At 47.7% G+C, this 17,531-nt stretch overlaps 2 protein-coding genes across 6 annotated transcripts in view; both read left to right on the forward strand.

Moving 5' to 3' along the window:
- Positions 1-17,531, forward strand: part of LOC110475147 (TBC1 domain family member 24) — a 186,240-nt gene that overhangs the window by 45,819 nt on the left and 122,890 nt on the right. The gene's annotated exons all lie outside the window — the stretch shown is intronic.
- Positions 1-17,531, forward strand: part of MYH10 (myosin heavy chain 10) — an 81,905-nt gene that overhangs the window by 11,323 nt on the left and 53,051 nt on the right. For all 5 annotated transcript variants that reach the window (XM_085556897.1, XM_077787316.2, XM_077787318.2 and 2 more), the window contains exons 3-4: positions 2,246-2,402; positions 15,160-15,187. In XM_085556897.1, the coding sequence (XP_085413023.1) occupies positions 2,246-2,402; positions 15,160-15,187 (185 nt within the window). The remainder of the gene's footprint in view (positions 1-2,245; positions 2,403-15,159; positions 15,188-17,531) is intronic.

Raw genomic sequence — 17,531 nt, forward strand, 5'->3', positions numbered from 1 at the left:
AGTATAGTTATAATAAAGAAATCATTCAGCCTTCTGGAGTCAGACATCATCATTCCTTCCCAGCAGCTTCACCTGCATTTCCAATAGCAGGGGAGGAGCTGCTCCGTGCTTCTGAGCTGTGATTCTGTGGTGGGCTTGGCAAAGGTGTTCTCTCTTCTGGTTACCCTCACGTGGAGCTGGACTGGAAGGGAGGCTTGTGGCAGCTCCCAGAGCCTGCACATCACTGCTGGTGGTGGCAGAGGGATGTGGGTGACCTCAGCTGAGCACAGGGAGCTGCTGGGAAGGGGTGCCCACTGTTCAGCAGTTAATTGCCTCCTTGTGTGGTTGTACCAAGCTGTTAAAGTAACTGTCCTGCCTTCCCTCCCTCCCGCTCTCAGCAGGGACTGTGAAGGAGCTGGGGCAGGGAAGTGCTGCTGTTTCCAGCCAGTTCTCTTTGCCATTTGTCTGCAGCAGTGTCCAGGGCAGTGGGGAAGGACAAGAGCACTGATGCTGGCAGGAGGGACAGTGGTAGGAAAGGAGGCTGGGGAGGAGCTGCCCACTTGCCAACAGCCCCATGTTATGTTGAGTTAATGGCTGATAAGTTGTTCTTTATGCTTGGCTCAGTTGCCCTGATAAGATGTGTTTCCTTTCTCTTGAGAAATAAATACCTTGTTTAAATGGCAAGGACCTGCAGTTATCATCCAGCAGATCTGACCAAAGCAGAGGGAGCATTTTCCTGCAAGGACATGAGATGTCCCTATGTCAGGATATCTGGCTTAAAACCAAGTTCTTTTTCTTTGCTGATGGTGCTCCTGGACTCATTTCAGAGAACACCTTCTGCCTGTCTTTCCAGAAGCTGGTGGAGGTGTAGAAAGGACAGAGGGCCACCTTTTCCTCCAAATAAAATATTTTATACTTACAAAAGAATAAAAAAGGCGGATCGGGAGTGTCAGCTACTGTGTTCATACCAGTGTAGCAGAAATACTTTTTAAAATGGACAAATGTTACATCCTGAGTGACCTATTCAGTACTCTGAACTCTTAAAAGCTGTTAATGCTTTTTGCTTGTTCTCCCCATTCTTTTTCTCCTCTCAACCTGCAAAGGTAAGAAACGTGGTTTTTCCTGACATTTTTGCCAAGCCTGGCCTGTCTTGCTGCCTTCCTGAGCTGGTAAAGATGTGGATTTCAGCAGTGCCCAAAAGGAACGCACTGTCCAAGTGTGAGGAGGGAGATAACAGTGAACGGAGAGATTCTGCTTTCTGAGCAGCAGTCAGCTGTGCTGCTGGAAGGGCTGGGGCCAAGCAGTTCCTGGGACAGGGAGCACCCGTGGGTGCAGGGAGCAGTGTCTGTCAGAGCTCAGCCTCTGATCCCAGCCAGGCCAGGCTGCTCTGTCCTCCCTGCTAACCCAGGGCCCTTCTCCTGCCAGGGGTGTTCTGCCAGAGCTTCCTCAGGGATAACTGCAGGGAGCAGGGCTGGAGCTCACTGCAGGAGGCTGTGCTGCCTGGGACCCAAAGGGGCCGGGGATGTCCCCAAAAGGTCACAGGGAAGTGCAGCCCTGTGGGCATTGCTTCAGTGTGGGCTCAGCCCTGATCACTGGAGGCATTTTGGCTGAGCAGAAATGTCTCCGTGAAATCAGCCATGTCCAGTTCCTGCTGGTTCCTTGGTGCTCTGCTGGTCCACAAGCAGGGTGTGAAACATCTGCAGGGCTAGGTGCCAGGCTGTGCCTCAGCTGGGCTGGGACAGGGGAGGGAATGACCCCTCTGTGTGCTGAGGGGCTGATGGGCAGGAAGGACAGACATGAGACAGTGGCAGGATAGCAGAAATGATGACATAGGTTTGACATGGGATCTTCCCTCATCTGGATTATTTACCAGAGCAATGGATAGTATCAGTTCCTTCAAAATGAAAAAAACTTGGAATGCACATTTTACTGAAGGAGCTGAACATCAAAAGATGTCCATAAAGCTGGAACTTGGCAAACGGAAGAGAGATTTAAATGTCTGTGGGAATGAGATCAGATACTCCTCTTCAAATTTACCTACGCGTATTATCTTTAAATTACTTTTTATGCACGTAATTAAAGAGCCTTTTAAGAGAACTAGAAACCAATAATTTGAATATAGCGTGTACTTTAAGTTGCTGTACAAAAAGCACCTCAAATTTAAGATAAATATTCTAGAACCTGTGAAAAGGCTTTCTGTTCTTTACGACTTTATTTCAATACTGTTTACTAACAGGAATGTTTGCTATTTTTTTTCTTTTTCCAGACCTATTCAGGGCTGTTCTGTGTAGTCATAAATCCTTACAAGAACCTCCCAATTTATTCAGAGAACATTATTGAGATGTACAGAGGGAAGAAGCGCCACGAGATGCCACCACACATTTACGCCATATCCGAGTCTGCCTACAGGTGCATGCTGCAAGGTAAGGAGCAGTCTCTGGCTTCCACAGCTACCTGCCAACTCCTCAGAGGGCCTGCACCTTGCCCAGCCACGTGCCATCGGAGTTTTTGTGTCACACAAAGTCTGTGTGACACGCCGAGGTGCAGCAGGAAGGTGACACCAGCACAGCTGTGCTGGGGGCTCTGGGAGCGGAGTCAGAAATACTCTGTTCCTCAAAAAAAAGAGCTCAGTTGTATCTCCATAGATGATGTGCACGGTCTGTGGATGAAGGAAGAGCAAAAGAGGGGATTGGAAAAGCAGTGCTATAAAAATATTGGTGTTTTGGCAGCTGGCAAATAATCCAAGGTGACAATGGAACAATGGTGGGTTTGAGTTCAAAAGAGGTCAGGGAAATACTTAACCTGGAGGAAATTATTTTTCTCCTAACTGGTCTGTATCTGTATTAGAATAGAGTGAGTTCATGCCGGGCTCATGGTTTGAATTTTGTCTTTAAGGCTGGACAAACACAAAAACTGAATCTGACGTGACAGAAACGAGCACGTGCTGTTGAACTGGCACAGTTGCATTTCTGACAGAGTTGCATTTCTTCTGTTTTGGAAGCACAGCTCGTTCCAGTGCTGATTCATGTTTAGGGGCTGTAAAGGTGTGGGGACAGCAGGCTGCTGTCTGCAGCCAGGTGTGTGACCCAGAGGCAGCTCTGCACACCTTGCTGTGTGTTGGGCTGGAAGGAGGGGAGAGCTGTCTGACCTGCTTCACACAGGCTGAGGGAAAGCTGTTTCTGCTGCCAGGTTAACCAACCATTTAAATGTTAACTTTTGGGTTTTTTTTTAAGACACTTGATATCTTTAAATGCATCGCACAAGTCTTTGCTTCTTGAATTGTGACTTTGTCTTTAGGGCTGCTTAATAATCAACTACAGGTTGGTGAGTGTCCTTTCACCTCAGAACTGTGCCAGCAGAGTGGGGTGATGCAGGGACAGGCCGGGGGAGAGCAGCAAATTGGGGCCACCAAGTATTGTTCTGCTTCCCAGTGGATACCTGGGACTCTGTTTTCATGTGTTTTTGTAAAAGAAACTCTGGCTTCTTGGCCAGAACAACAGCTTCTAACAGCTCAGATCAGAGGATGCCTAATGAGTGCATGTGGAGTAATGGCAGAGCAGACCTTAAGATTTATTTGAAGGAGTTTGTTGTAGCAGTCTCAAGTGCATTGTGATTAAGTGCTTCCCAATCTGAAAGCACCTCTTGAAATGGTCTCAAGAATACACTGAGATGTCCTTGAGACAAATGTCCTCTAATAAAGTAAGTCAATGTCAGCAGTTACCACACTCTGGGTGCTCCATATATTTGCTCACATACCTGCTGGTACTCACTTGTTTCTCTGGAGATCCTGCTACATGGACAAATGTTACTATTTTTGGAAGATGGAATTAAAAAAAATGCACACGGTGGTGTATGTTTGGTTACAGTCCCCTTTTCTTTCCTTCTGATGCGTGGAGGTTTATATCTTGTACCAAATCTCTCTGTGGTTACTTTCTTTTTGGTTTTGATAGTCTGAGTTCTCATCTGAACTAATGAAGGCATAGCTTGGAATAAGAGTAGATGAAATCCATGCAATGGAATGCATTATTTGGGGAATAACTTGTTTAAGGGTAACCAAATCTGTGTTTCTAGTGCCCTTCACCTGTATGGAGCCACTCCCTGCTTATTTTAGGAGGCATTTGCAGGAGTTGGTGAATTTCCCATTGATGATTTGCTTGCACAACTGCATTGCAGGGATAAATAAAAACTCCAGCACAGGCCTGAGTGCTGGTGAGGGCGAGCAGGGAGTGTTTTTATCAGGTGGATTTGGGGGCTCTGGCTCTGCCCCGCTGCTCCTGTGCTTCCAGGGCCCCTGCTGCAGAGACACTTCAGGGAACTGCCTTTGTCTCCATGTAAATAAAACTTGCAGTTACAACAACCAAGGTTTTGTAGTCATTAGAGCACCAAATAATATTTGTCTTAACAGTAGCAGATGATTACATTATTCTGTTTGTTTTCTGGTTATCAGTGGCAACACAAGGTCAGCTACTGAGTGTGCCCAGGGTTGGTGAGGATAGGTTTTCCCTATCAAGTATTTAACACAATGTGCAAAATGTCTTTCATCTTCTAATTCTGCCTCATGTTTTAGTCAGCGCTTGGTCTTCAATGAAACAGAAAATATTTTGGAGGTTTTGGCTGGTAGTAAGATGTGTCTAACCGAGAACTAGCTGGGTTAATCAAAACACTTGAGATTAATCATCAGAGGTGTCTGCAGGCATTTATTTGCAGCAGAATCCTTGGCCAGGATGCTTTTGCTGATAAGTTACTGCCATGTACTTGTAAAAGTGTTCTTGTGCAGTTCCTGTCTGTGTCTGTGCACGTAGCTGCTGTGTCAGAGAGGAGTTTTTCCAGTACTATTGCAAGTCCTGCTTCTGCTGCTCCAGCATGTCCATAGGTTTCTTTTGATAGGAATGGCTGCTGTGCTTCCTGTATTTGACGTCTGAAGTTTAATTATTAGGATTCAAACCTGAAATTGAAACCATAAGAATGCCATTCCTTTGGAGAATATGGCCTTCCCCTAATAGAAATATCCTGGCCACTAATCTAGATTAATGAAAGTGGTTGGCTGGATTTTCCTGGCCTGTTCAGTGGTATTTTGTGCAGTATAATCATGTTTATTTTCCTTGCAGCTAATCACAAACTATTCATTTGCAGGTGTTTGTGAGCTGTTTACTGTGATTAACAGGATACCTGGACCTGAGCTGTGACTCTGAGCAACCTGGTTTCTGAAACCACAGTTTTACTGTGCTGAGAATTGGGCTCAGTGAGTAAAGTGTTACTCAGGTTCTTTGTGCTTTCATGCCTCTAATTCAGAGCATGGAGAGTCACAGCTCAGCTTCCAGTTTCTGCTTTGCTGAGGTTTTGTACGTTTAATATTTGTGCTTAAATAAGAAAGTGGAGATTTTTATTTAGATTATGAAAGCTGAGGATTTTCTGGTCAGCAGAACTGGTGCATGTGCATCTCCGTAGTTATTCCTTGTCATAAACATTCCTGGAACACTCTGAATTTCCCCAAACTGGGGATACAGATGAATCCCTGCAGTTCTGTGTGTGCTGTGGTGGGAAGGGTCTGTGTGGAAGCACTGCTGCCTGCAGCCATCAAACCCCGCTCTGTTCTTGGTCCCCTGAAGAATTCCTGTTTGGGGGGACCTGCTGCCCCCCTGGCTGCCCAGGTCAGCCCTCCCTGTGCCTCTGGGGAGGAGGAGCGGGCTGGAAATGTGGGTCAGTGCTTGCAAAGACACGGGCAGAGGGTGGGGAGAGCTCTGAGACCTGGTCTGGAGGGGAATGAATTCCCCAGGAGGACAGGACGAGTTCTGGGAGCTGCAGAATTGTTCTCCACGGCTGAGCGCTGCAGATGTGGGGCAGCTGTGAGGGAGCAGGGATTTGGGGCAGGTTCTGCAGGGAAAAGCAAACTGCTCTGGTTTGGGACCAGCAAGTCCTGGGCTGCATTCTAGTTATGCCAGTCAGGATTTCTCTTCAGGAAAAGACTCATTACCCAGTGCCTGACCGCAGGAGATAATAACCTGCAATTCAGCTTTCCAGACTGGATTTCCCCTCTCTTTCCCCCAGTAATTATTTTTCAAAGTGCTGTGGTAGTAGGGTGTTACTTCACAGGTGGTTTAGTGGATTTCTCCTGCGCTTTCCCTTGGCTTCCCTGAGGAGAAGGTGAAGCAGGGAGTACCCATATCCAGGGCATAAATACTGGAATAAAGCCCAGCAGTGGGGTAGGGCTGCTGCTGGTCCCACAGAGCATTGCTGATATGATCATAAGGAATTGCTCTCCTAATCCCTGGGACAATGTTGACCTTAATTCTATTTGGTTATACAATTTGCAAGCCTTGCTAGTGTTCTTCAGTCCTGCTCAAAGTTATGGGCCATGGAAATTTGCCACAGAGCAGGATTTTCTTTAAGAAAATGAATTTTCTAGGGCTGATGGGGCCGTGACAATACTTTACCAGCAAGGGAGATTTGATAGTGCTAAAGCAGCACTCGCTAATTTTTCTCTAGTGCTTTTTCCACAGTTGGCTTTCTCTTTTCCCTCTTCCCTTCCAATTTTCCCACTGGATTTCTAGAGGAAGTATGGCTTTGTTTTATTGTGCCTCTTTATCCAGTGACACACAAGTGTTTCAGAAGAAATATTAAGGAAAACTTGTTGACTTTTTGGTGCTAAAGCCCAGCTCGCCTATTAATATTACTCTTGTATAATTATGCTTAGTCTCTCCTTTTTATCCTGTTTCCCTGAGGACATCTTGATGAGCACCAAATTAGCACTGATATTTTAGGCCTGCCTTTAATCCTGTTGCAGAGAAGGTTTATCGGAAACAGCGTAAGAGGGAACACTTGGTGTTGGAGAAGCCAGAACTGCCTACAGGTGCAGTGCTTCTCTCTTAAAAACATCTTATTGATCTATATTTGTAGTTAATCTCGATTTAACTCCTCCCTTGGGGGCATATCCACCCCCAGATATGGAAGAAAAGAATTGAAACTAAAATAAGACAATTTTTTTTTCCTTTTAGAGGTCTATTAAATCTTCAAATGGAAGAGGGAAAAATTGCTCTGAGACTGAAAGAGTTGGGAGTGATGGTTGGTGTTCTCTGTTGTGAGGAGCAGGTGGAACCTGATAAATGTGCCATTAATGTTCTTGGTATTTTCATTACATCTTGACTTCCCAAAAGGGTCCCCAGGGGCTTTTAAGGAGTTACAAAGTGCAGGATGATGATCCCAGCAGAACTGGCTGCTTGGTAAATGCCACGTGAAGGATTTATAGGTCCCTTTATTGTTACAGTGAGAATTCTGGGCTTTCACTTGGCCCACTCAGGCAGATGTGGAATATAAATACTCAGGTGATGACACCATTAACATCCAGGGTGTTTGTACACCTCCAGGAGTGGCACATGCAGTGTCTTCATGGCTGAGTGCTGGGAGACTCTTGAAGCAAGAAATGAAGTAGAAAAACCTAAAATCCATCATGCTCAAACAGCCTCCTGCCTCATTCTTTATGTATTGGAAGTAAAATGACAAATACTTCTGTCAGCTGAACTTGTTTTGCAATATTTCATCTCCTTCCCCTTGTGTTGTGTCTCTTGATGTTAAACCTGTGTGATTCAGGGGCTGGGAGTTGTCATGGTTGAAATGATTGCACCTTGCTTGGTCAGCTGTGAGTGGCATCAGTAAGTTCTTACTGAACAAGCTCAATTGAGTTTACACAATCTAGATCTGGAAACTGCATTTTCAACTTTTTTTGTTAGGGTTGGAAACGTTTTAGTTCTTTACTGACCTTTGTCCTTCTCTGTGTCAAAATGTGACGGGATCCCTTTTTGTTGCTCAGCTCAAGGTTGGGCACTTAATTAGGCATGATGATATTTACAGTGAACAGCTCTTTCTTAAGGCTTAATTGCTTGGAAGTTGGCATCTTTTTTTGCATAATTTCAGTAACTTTATTGTATTTACAAATGAGACAGGAGTGACAATTGTTACATGAGGAATTTTTAGTTTCCTCAGCGCCCTTCTGAGGTGCAGTGCTGCAGTAGATGAGCCACTTCCATGGGCTTTTTTGGTAGATATTCTGAGCAACCAGAGATTAATTTTAAAACTTGCTATGCAAGCTGGCCTTATAATTGAATTGTGCCTGTGCCTACAGACAGGAATTCAAGACTAAGTGCATCCAACTTGGGCAATCATTCATGAGATGAATCATTTTGTGCGATTACTCAGTCAGCACCTGCTCCTGCACTGAAGCTTTCGTTTAAATTAAACTCCTTTTGTTTCTAGGTGCTTGTGAAATGGATAATTTCTCCTGCTTGGCCCAAGCCTGGAGATGACAGGCACAAGCAGCAATGCCTGGATGTAACAAAGCCTCCAGCGTGCTCTAATCTCGGGAGCAGGGGAGAGCCCGGCCGGGCTGAGCCCTGCACAAAGCTGGGTTTTGTCAGTCCTGCCTGCATTCCTCTGGTGCTGAGCTCAGGCTGCAGCTATGCCATAGCTGCCACTGCCAGCACTTGCTGCAGCTCCTTTTGCCTCCCCCTGCCTCTCCAGTTTATCCTTCAGCACGGGAGCAGAGAGCAGGGTTCATCCCTTACCAGTGGGACAGGCGAGGGCTGCTGCTGTCCTGCTCCTTGTCTTGGACCCCAGGCTCACTTCAGCAGCACAATTGCCAATTTCTTGGTGTGTACACCAAATTTTGGCGTATCTCCAGCCTTCTTTCCTTTCCAAACCTGTCCAGAATGATGCTCTCAGGTACTTGGCTGCTCAGGAATTCCTGGCAGACTTGGGGAGGCTTCGTCAAGGACTCAGAGTTAAAGTTATTGTGCATCTGTTTCAGAGAAGAAGGTGAATAAAAGCTCGTGGCTTTCTGATCACCCTGGGCATTCAAATTCATCCTGTTCTAGGGCTTTTTCAAAGTGGTGGTAAAGCCATCAGATGGTGTGGAGAAGGAAAATGCAGAAGAAAAAGCAGGAAAAAATAGGTATCTACCTCTTTATGTATATCTGTTGTGAAGTTGCACAGGGAAGTTCTTGTGGAAATTTGAGGAAAATAGCAGGAAGTCATTCTCTGAAGGGTTAGTAAATAGAAAATGCTGAAAATAGAAAATCTGCAAGAGCCAAATCCTTAATCTCAGAGATGGAAGAGCTGATGGGCTGTGCTGCACAACAACATTTGGCAGCAGAGCAGCCAGATGTGAGCTGCTGGTGCCATCTCTGAGGGTCCTGCTCAGAATCTGGAGACCACTGCACCCATCATCAGCTTTCCAAAAGGAACTTGATAACAATCCTAAGCCAAGGGGGGTTGTAAGCAGTGTGAGGAAAGGCCTTCACGTGGGCAAAGAACTGGTTAAAGATTTGTCAATCTTACCCATTGTTTTGTGCTTTTTATGGTTTGGGAGTTGCTGCTGCAAACCCTGGAACCTGCATTCCTCTGTTTGTGCTTTTTGTGCATAAACCTCTTGGGAAAGATGAATTCCCTTGGTAATGCTGGAGCTGCTGCTGCTTGAGCAGGAGCTGAAGGGAGGAAGGGTCTGGGAACACCTAAATGCAGCTGTGCTTGTAAATCAGGCACAGAATGTGAGGAGTAATTGGAAAAGGGAACAATCTAAGAAACATTTTTACCATAGACTTGACACATTTTCTTCCTATTTTCATAATACATCTAATCAGTCTATAATAATGGAATAGTTGTAGGATATATAGACTGAGAGTACATGCCAAGCACAAACACAGGTGAGAGCTGCCTCCAGCACGGGGGGGATGTGGGGCTGCTGGAGCCAGGGCAGGGCAGGCACCAGGAGGATGCTCTGAGAGTTGGAGTTCCTGAGCCTGGAGAAGAAAAGCTCTGGGGAGACCTCAGAGCCCCTTCCAGTGCCTCATGGGGCTCCAAGAGAGGGACAAAGGGTGGAGTGACATGGGGGCATGGATTTAAACTGACAAAGCAGAAGATAAATTAGAGATTGGGCAGGAATTGTTCCCTGGGAGGGTGGGCAGCCCTGGCACAGGTGCCCAGAGCAGCTGTGGGTGCCCCTGGATCCCTGGCAGTGCCCAAGGCCAGGCTGGGAGCAGCCTGGGGCAGTGGGAGGTGTCCCTGCCATGGCAGGGGTGGCACTGGATGATCTCTAAAGTTCCCTCCAGCCCAAGCCATTCTGTGATTTAATCTGCACTTTGCACAGCCCTGCTGTGGGCAGAGAGGAAATGGAACAGGAGACATTGGAAGAACAACCAGAATGAGCAAAATTGTTCAGTAAGGAAATGACAGTTCAGGTCAGATGGAACAGAAGTTTGAATCTGAAGTGGCACAGGGAACAGGGAGTGTCCTCCACCCATCTCTTCCTATGCAGGAACAGAGTAATTACTTGAAATTTGCAGATAACGTGTCCAAAACAGCACAGAGCAAATTTTTTAACAGCAGAGCTAAACTCTGGTAGTCTGTGCCTCAGGATATAGCAGGGCTTAAAGCCTGGGTGAGGAATACCTGAACAGGAATACCTGGAGCAGGAATTTGCAGGAGGATTTGGTGGCTGGCCTTGCTCTGTGGGGTGACCTGTGCTCTGTGTGTGGCTGAGCACTGCAGCACGCCGTGCCCTGCTGTGGCACTGCTGTCACACTTGCCATCTCTCCAAACTCGTGCAGTTCAGGCATGATCCAGCAGCTTGGGAAAGAGGGCACTGGAGTGAAAGCTGCCAGCCCCTCTTTTTAAGTGCTTTGTGCTTTATTGTTTGGAAAAGAGAAGATCAAAAGTTAAACAAGTGAGCTTACATGGCAGATCTTAAAACTAAAGGGCCTCCTTGAGTCATTGTCTCAGTGGACAGTGTAATCTTTGTCCAAACAACGTTATTCTATGTGGGAAGTAGAACAACTTAAACAGGATTGATGGAGAATGGAAACCACTGCTGTGCTGAGTGCTCTGCAGTCCAAATAAACCTTGTCCAGCCTGTGGCTTGCCAGCTCCTGCTAATCTTGGGTTACTGCTAAGCAGAATGCAAATAAGGACTGAAATGTAAGTGTAGGGGTGGCCTGTGTGGATTTTCACTTCTCCTGGGAGAGCTCCTTGGGAGCGTGCTGAGGGAAGGGCTGCAGGCAGGCAGAGATCTGCTCCCGTGTGCCCGTGGCTCTGTGGCATCAGGGAGCAATGCCAGGGCAGCTTTTCCCTCTGGATTGTCCCTGCCCCTCAGCTGAGCTGCTGGAGCCCTCCTGGCAGCCCCAGCCCTTGGCCTGGGCTCACAAGCCGTGCCTGGCCCCGAGCTGGGCACTGTGGGCACCAGGAGCTTCCCCTGCTGCTCTCCAGGCTGAAGCTGCCTTGTGTGCTCTGCTCCTGCCCGGAATTACAGCAGCCCCTGTTTGAAAGGGCTGCCTCAGTCACCCCAGCCCTGCTTGGATTTGTTGGGTGAGCAGCACGTTACCCATGGACTGCTGTTCACAAACGTGAACAGTGAACTGCAGCGCTGCTGCAATTTCTGAATTAATTCTACTAAAGCTTCTCTTCATAAAGGGAGTCAAAGACTGATAGCGAAAATGAAACCTCATTTGAGGTTCCTGTAACTCAGTTAGGGCTAAAAAGTGGAGCAGAAAGGCAGTTGTCAGTGCTGGCGTGCCGTGGGCAGGACAGAGTCCTGTTTGTTCTGTCCTCTGTGCTGACTCAGCCCTGGCTGCCAGCTCAGCACGTCACACTCTGCTCCTCAGGAATTTGGGGAATTTCAAGCTAATGGTGCAAATGCCTCACTCGTGATTTCTAAAATAGTCTCAATTCACAGCTTGGAGTCCTCCCAGGCCGGGGCTGTGCTGGGTGAGGGAATAACGAGCGTGGTCACCCAGTGTGGTGTGGACATGCAGAAATCCCTGTCTCCAGTGCTGTGGGTCACTGTAACCAGTGGCAGGGTAAGCCAGGACTGGGCTTTGGGTGACCTCTGCCATGTATCACTGCTAATTTTTAACTTAAAGTGCTCAGCCAGCAGCAAACATGGAGCGTGGCTCTTGTGATTTATCTGAAACGATCCAGAGGAAGGAATAGAACCGCTATTTTTTTTTCCTTTTTAATAAAAGCTGTTATTTTAACTTCACAAGTAGCAGGGATACCTGGAGCGTTTACATCAGTGCTGCACCCCGGAGTGAAGAGGAGTTTTACTGTCCCTTCACTGCAGCCCTGGGGATCCTGCAGTGAGAGCAGCAGTGGGATGCAGGCTGGTTCAGAGGTTTGTGGCAGCTGGAGCTGGCACTGCTGGGGCAGCAGAGGAGGAGCAGCAGGCACTGCCTGGCTCTGTCCTGTGCCAGGCTCTGTGGGAAATGCCAGGTGAGCACCCAGGGCTGGCGACTGGAGTGATCCAAAGCAGCCCTGCTGGGCTGGCCTGTGAGGTTGGGCTGCAGGGACAGGGTTGATGTAATTCTGCATGGAGTGATGTCTGAGCACTTTCAGTGCTCTCAGAGAAAAGTGTCGGGGCACTGATGGAGCAAAGTGGATAAATCTTGTTATTCTAGGACTTAAAACTGCTGGATACCCAGGAGGAGTAGGCTGCATCTGAACTTCATCCTTCCTCTGGTATAAATTAATTAGGAGAAAGAATGAGAATTTCTGTGAGTTCATTGCTTGACTGTTCCAAAGAAATAAGGGTTGGATGTAAAACCCAACCAATATATGAATGAGCTGATGATGACAAGGCAAGAAGAAAAAAAATAAATGCAGTCTGAAGGTGCACCAAGAGAGATGGCTTTTCCTGAAGTGTCCTTGAGAGTTTGTCCCTTCCAGAGGTTCCTTTCAGCTTTTGGAAGGATAGTGCAGTGATCCTGCTCACCTTTCTTGGAGATACCTGTGGTGTTTCCATCCTTCAGTCACCTGAACCCTCCCAAGGAGGGTAAGCTGACAGTGATACTGCCCAGCTCCTGGAGCACTGCTATGTGGATATTCTCAGTTCAGAGAGAAAAAGAGAAAAATTTCTGCCAGGCTAACTCGGAAAAATCTTTTTTTTTTTCTCTCTGACTGAACTGAGAACATCCACACTGCTGGACGTGCCACATCAGATGCTTTGGGCACGTGCAGCTTCAGCTTCTTTAAAGCTTTGAGCGCTTTTAACTCGGTGAAATTTAGGTGTTAAAACTTGAAAAATCAACTTTGTGTTATTAGCAAGTGTCCTGCTTCCTGGGGGGTTCCCTGGAGTGTTGGGTGGGTCACTGGGGGCACGATGCTGGTTTATTCCTGCAGGCTGCCCATGGAGGTGAAATGTAGGATAAACAGAACTCTCCTGGTGCCCAGAAGTGTGTCAGGGCACATTTGGCCGGGTAGGTGCCCAGCAAGCAAACTTGTGCCTGTCACTCTTCCCGCTGGCTCTGGGCAGAGGTGTTTGTTGCAAGGCACTTTCACAGTGCTAAGTGTTTGATGATAGTTTAGGGAGTAACCAGGCAACATTTTAAAGACAAACACAAATTAAACAGGCATGCTTCATCTCTGTAACCAGATCTCTTCCCATGTTTATCAGCCCAGCAGGAAAATAGGAAAAAGAAAAGAACTGGAAGCTTGAAGTTGAGGAGTGGAAGGCTGTGGGACACTTGTGTGCTAGCCAGCCCAGCAGGAAAATGGGAAAAAGAAAATAACTGGAGGTTTGGAGTTGAGGAGTTGAGGCTGTGGGACACTTGTGTGCTAGCCCAGCAGGAGAATAGGAAAAAGAAAATAACTGGAAGCTAGGAGTGGCAGGCTGTGGGACACTTGTGTGCTAGCCCAGTAGGAGAATAGGAAAAAGAAAATAACTGGAAGCTTGGAGTTGAGGCTGTGGGACACTTGTGTGCTAGCCCAGCAGGAGAATAGGAAAAAAAAAAATAACTGGAAGCTTGGAGTGGCAGGCTGTGGGACACTTGTGTGCTAGCCCAGCAGGAAAATGGGAAAAAGGAAATAACTGGAAGCTTGGAGTTGAGGCTGTGGGACACTTGTGTGCTGTCCTTGCCATGTAGCACTGATGGAGCAGCCCTGGGAGCGCCCTGGCAGCAGCACACTCTGTGCTGTGGGAAGGTCCCTCTCCCCCAGGCACTGACCTGTTTTCACAGAACTTGTCAGGAATGCAATTTTTAAATGACCTTGGGTAGATTGATATCTGAGCCTGTTCACCTCCAGCACAGGCACACACACAGCAGCTCCTTGGAGCCTGCATCCACAACAAACAGGGAGCCAGGCAGCTTTTCCTGGGATGTGGCACCTGAGCATGAAACAACACCTACAAATAAACAAGAGCCCTCCCTTCCCTGCACAGGGCTCTCTTTAGAAAGCAGATGATTTCTCCTGTTTATAAATACCCAGAACTTGCCTCCTCCACCTCCCAAAAAAAACAGGAATTTTTTTATGTCTGCTCCAGAGATGGGGCTGGCATTTGATCACTGCTCTGGACAGGGAAAAGGAAAGGCTATGCCAGAGAAAAATGGGCTACCACACATCCAGCCAGCAGAACAGCATGCAGAGGAAAATGGTTCTTATTTGCAGGTGATTATTGGTCCTTCCTCAAACCCAAGCACAAAATTATTGTGCTTGCTGCAGGTATATTCAGATGTTTTGATGATACAATTTTTAATATGGTGCTGGAATACATTCTGTGAAGCTCTTGTCATGATGAAATAGCCCTTGCAGGCTGCACCTGACTTTGAGGAGTTCTCTCAAAGGTCGTGAGCGTAGCACAAAGTGCTGAGCAAGGGCTGCAGCATTTTGGTTTCCCTGGGTGTCCTTTAGACAAAGCTTTCATGAATAAGCTGAATTGTGGGAGCTCTTCAGGCCTGCGTGTTCATTTTAAAAAGAAAACAAAATGCTGGGGAGGAAAGCACTTGTTGGCTGGAGATGGCAGTGCTATTCCAAGTGTGTGGTTGTCAGTGTTGTGTGCTTGAAACTGCTTTAAAATCTCCTCATGTAAGGTTTTGTGTTCTTTATGCATTCTGAATAAGAAGTGCTAGGTCCACTTCATCTGCAAATGTAGTTAAAAGCCTTACTGTGGATGATAGTTAAATTTAACCAGAATTTTGACTTCATTATCTGAAATGTCAGGACTTTTAGGAACTTCCAAGCTGTTGTTTGAGGGGTGTGTGCATGTGAAATGGGGACATGATTAAAACTGCTTCAGAGTGACCTTCAAACTGCTAAACTGAAAAGATGAATGTTAGAAATACTCAGTTAAAAGGAACTGTTTTGCAGATTACAGAGCAGTGTAAACAAACCCCTATAACCCTGTTTGTTCTTGTTTTGCAGACCGTGAGGACCAATCAATTCTCTGCACGTGAGTGATCATTTTTTATTTGGCACTTTTGGGAATCTGAATTGTGAGAGGGGGCTTTGATACAGCTGTGGGAGGCAAAGCTTGGTCTTCAGTCTTGACAGGCAGTGGGAAAAGATGTATCATGAAGTGATATTTAATATGGGGATGTAGTCTTTTAATACTGTAATTCTCATTACTGGGTTTTCTAGGCATGTTCTACTTAAGAAATGTGATTTAACAATGTCAGTGAAGAGCTCTGCATCCAAGCCAAAAGCTTTAAGGAGTTCCCATCTCTGCAGTGCTGTGCTGTAACTGCTCAGTGGGAAAGGCCTGGGGAAGACAAGATCCAAACGTGGCTCTGGAGACCCTGAGCAGCCCCTCAGCCCTGGATCTGCCTCCAGGGGGTCTCTGAGCAGAGTGACACCAAGGTTTCCTTTTCACCTGAGCAGACCTGTGGCTGCAGCTGAGGTTTCCTGGGATCTGCCTGGGAAGGCAGAGCACAAGTGGGATTTGAGGCTTGTGAGCTGCTCCGTGCTTGGAGTGCAACTGGCAGGGGTGACCCAGCTTCCTTCCCTCTCCCCCGGGCTCGGAGTGTTCCTGAGCTTCCTCTGCTGCTGCTGGGAGTGTCAGCCAGAAGATAAGGGTTCCCTGGACCCGGGGAGCCAGGCTGGCCCAGCCCCAGCCCCAGCCTGCACGGGCACTGCTGCTCCTGCACGCCGTGTGCCAGCCCCAGCAGCGAGGGGCAAAGGGAGCTGTGCCAGCAGCCTGGGGCCAGCATGGCTCAGCTGGGCTGCAAACCACACCGTGGCTCTGTCCTGAAGGGTAGAACACACAAGTTCAGGTGTCTGAGGGGCAGTCCTGGGTGCCAGCGTGCTGGGGACGTGCTTTGGCAGGATCCTGCTGCCTGGAACGGCTCAGTGGGGAGCCTGACTGCTGCAAGGAGGCTCAGCTGAGTTTCCTTCCCGACATGAAGGGGTTCAGGTCTCCCTCCTGTGCTCCCTGCAGACGTGCCTGACTCTCAGAGTCTGTGCAAGACTGAAGCTGGATCCTCTCAAGCCATGCCTTCTCCAGCTGTGGATACCATGAGTATGAGATCCTCGGGGCCCAAGGACACAGAAGCAAAAAGAGCTCTGTGCTTAAGATAAAAATTGATCTGGTTAACTCAGGCTTCTCTAGGTCTGTGGTTGCTGCTGCTAGCAGGACTTCTGTTTCCATGTGATGCCTGTTTCATGTGCAATGCACAAAGAGCCCTCAAAGCAGGGATGGGATCCCAGAGTGAGAAGAAAGGCTTTGTTCTGTGCTCGTGGATGCCTTGGCAGCGTGTGCTTGCCCCAGGTGAATGTTTTGAAGTAGCTTCATGTTTTGTGTCTGCCCATGAACTTTGCTCTCCTTTGCATGGTCAGCCAAGCCCACAAGGTTTGAATGGCAGTGCTGCAGGATTTGGTGACTGTCCAATCTGATTATTTAAAAACTGGAAAGCCTCTGAGCTCTCCTGCCTTCAGCTTTGTCATTATCTCACCTCTGAGGTTCCCGTGAGCTTTTGATCCATCTGTACTGAGTGGACAGTTGATCCCTGTTTGTATCTGGTACAGAGCATGGAATTTGTGCATCTCGTGCTGGTTCCACCTTGGCAACTTGGCTCTGCCTTGCAGAGGAGCTGGAGCTTGGGGGATGAGGGGGGAAGGACACACATCCTTACAGCCAGGCCGTGGGAGAATGTCTCTGTACTTCTTGAGAAAGCCTTATTCTTCTGTAGGTCTGCATTACAAACTGGGATTTTGGGGTATGAAATCCTCTTTGTGAGTGGGACACAGCCATGAGGAGCTCCCTTGGTGGCAGGCTGGGAAGAGATCCCATATTTTGATCAGGAGTGGGAAAGTGTCCAGGACTCCCCTTGCATTGCCGGTCCTGGTGAGGAGCTAAATTGTGTGTTCTCCTTCATGCCACTGGTTTTGCAGGTCTGGACTAAGGCAGGAATAAATAAAGTGCAAGGACAATGCTAACCACACTGGAGGTGCTTTCAGAAACTCCTCTGGCAGTTCACAAGACTCATCTTCTCATCCCAAACCTGCTGTCTCAGGCCCTGCCTCACCTGATTGACCCTGATGTTTACTAAGGCTGGAAGCCCTCAGAATTCTTTCTCATTTCCCCAGCAGGAGTGGTTCAGGGCAAAAAGCCACCTCCTGAGTGGTGCCCTGAGCTGCGGGGACAGTTGTGCTGTGCCTGCCATTTCCCTGCCTGGGCAGGAACTGTGTGGGACAAAGCTGTCCCACTGCCTGCTCTGCATCCTCCCCTCTCCCCCTGCCTCTGTTGGTGATTCCTGGTTTTTTGCCTTCCATGACCTTTAGAGGAGGGGCAGTCACTT

The sequence above is a fragment of the Lonchura striata genome, chromosome 18 (genome assembly GCF_050655825.1).
Source record: "Lonchura striata isolate lonStrDom1 chromosome 18, ASM5065582v1, whole genome shotgun sequence".
Lineage (NCBI taxonomy): Eukaryota > Metazoa > Chordata > Aves > Passeriformes > Estrildidae > Lonchura > Lonchura striata.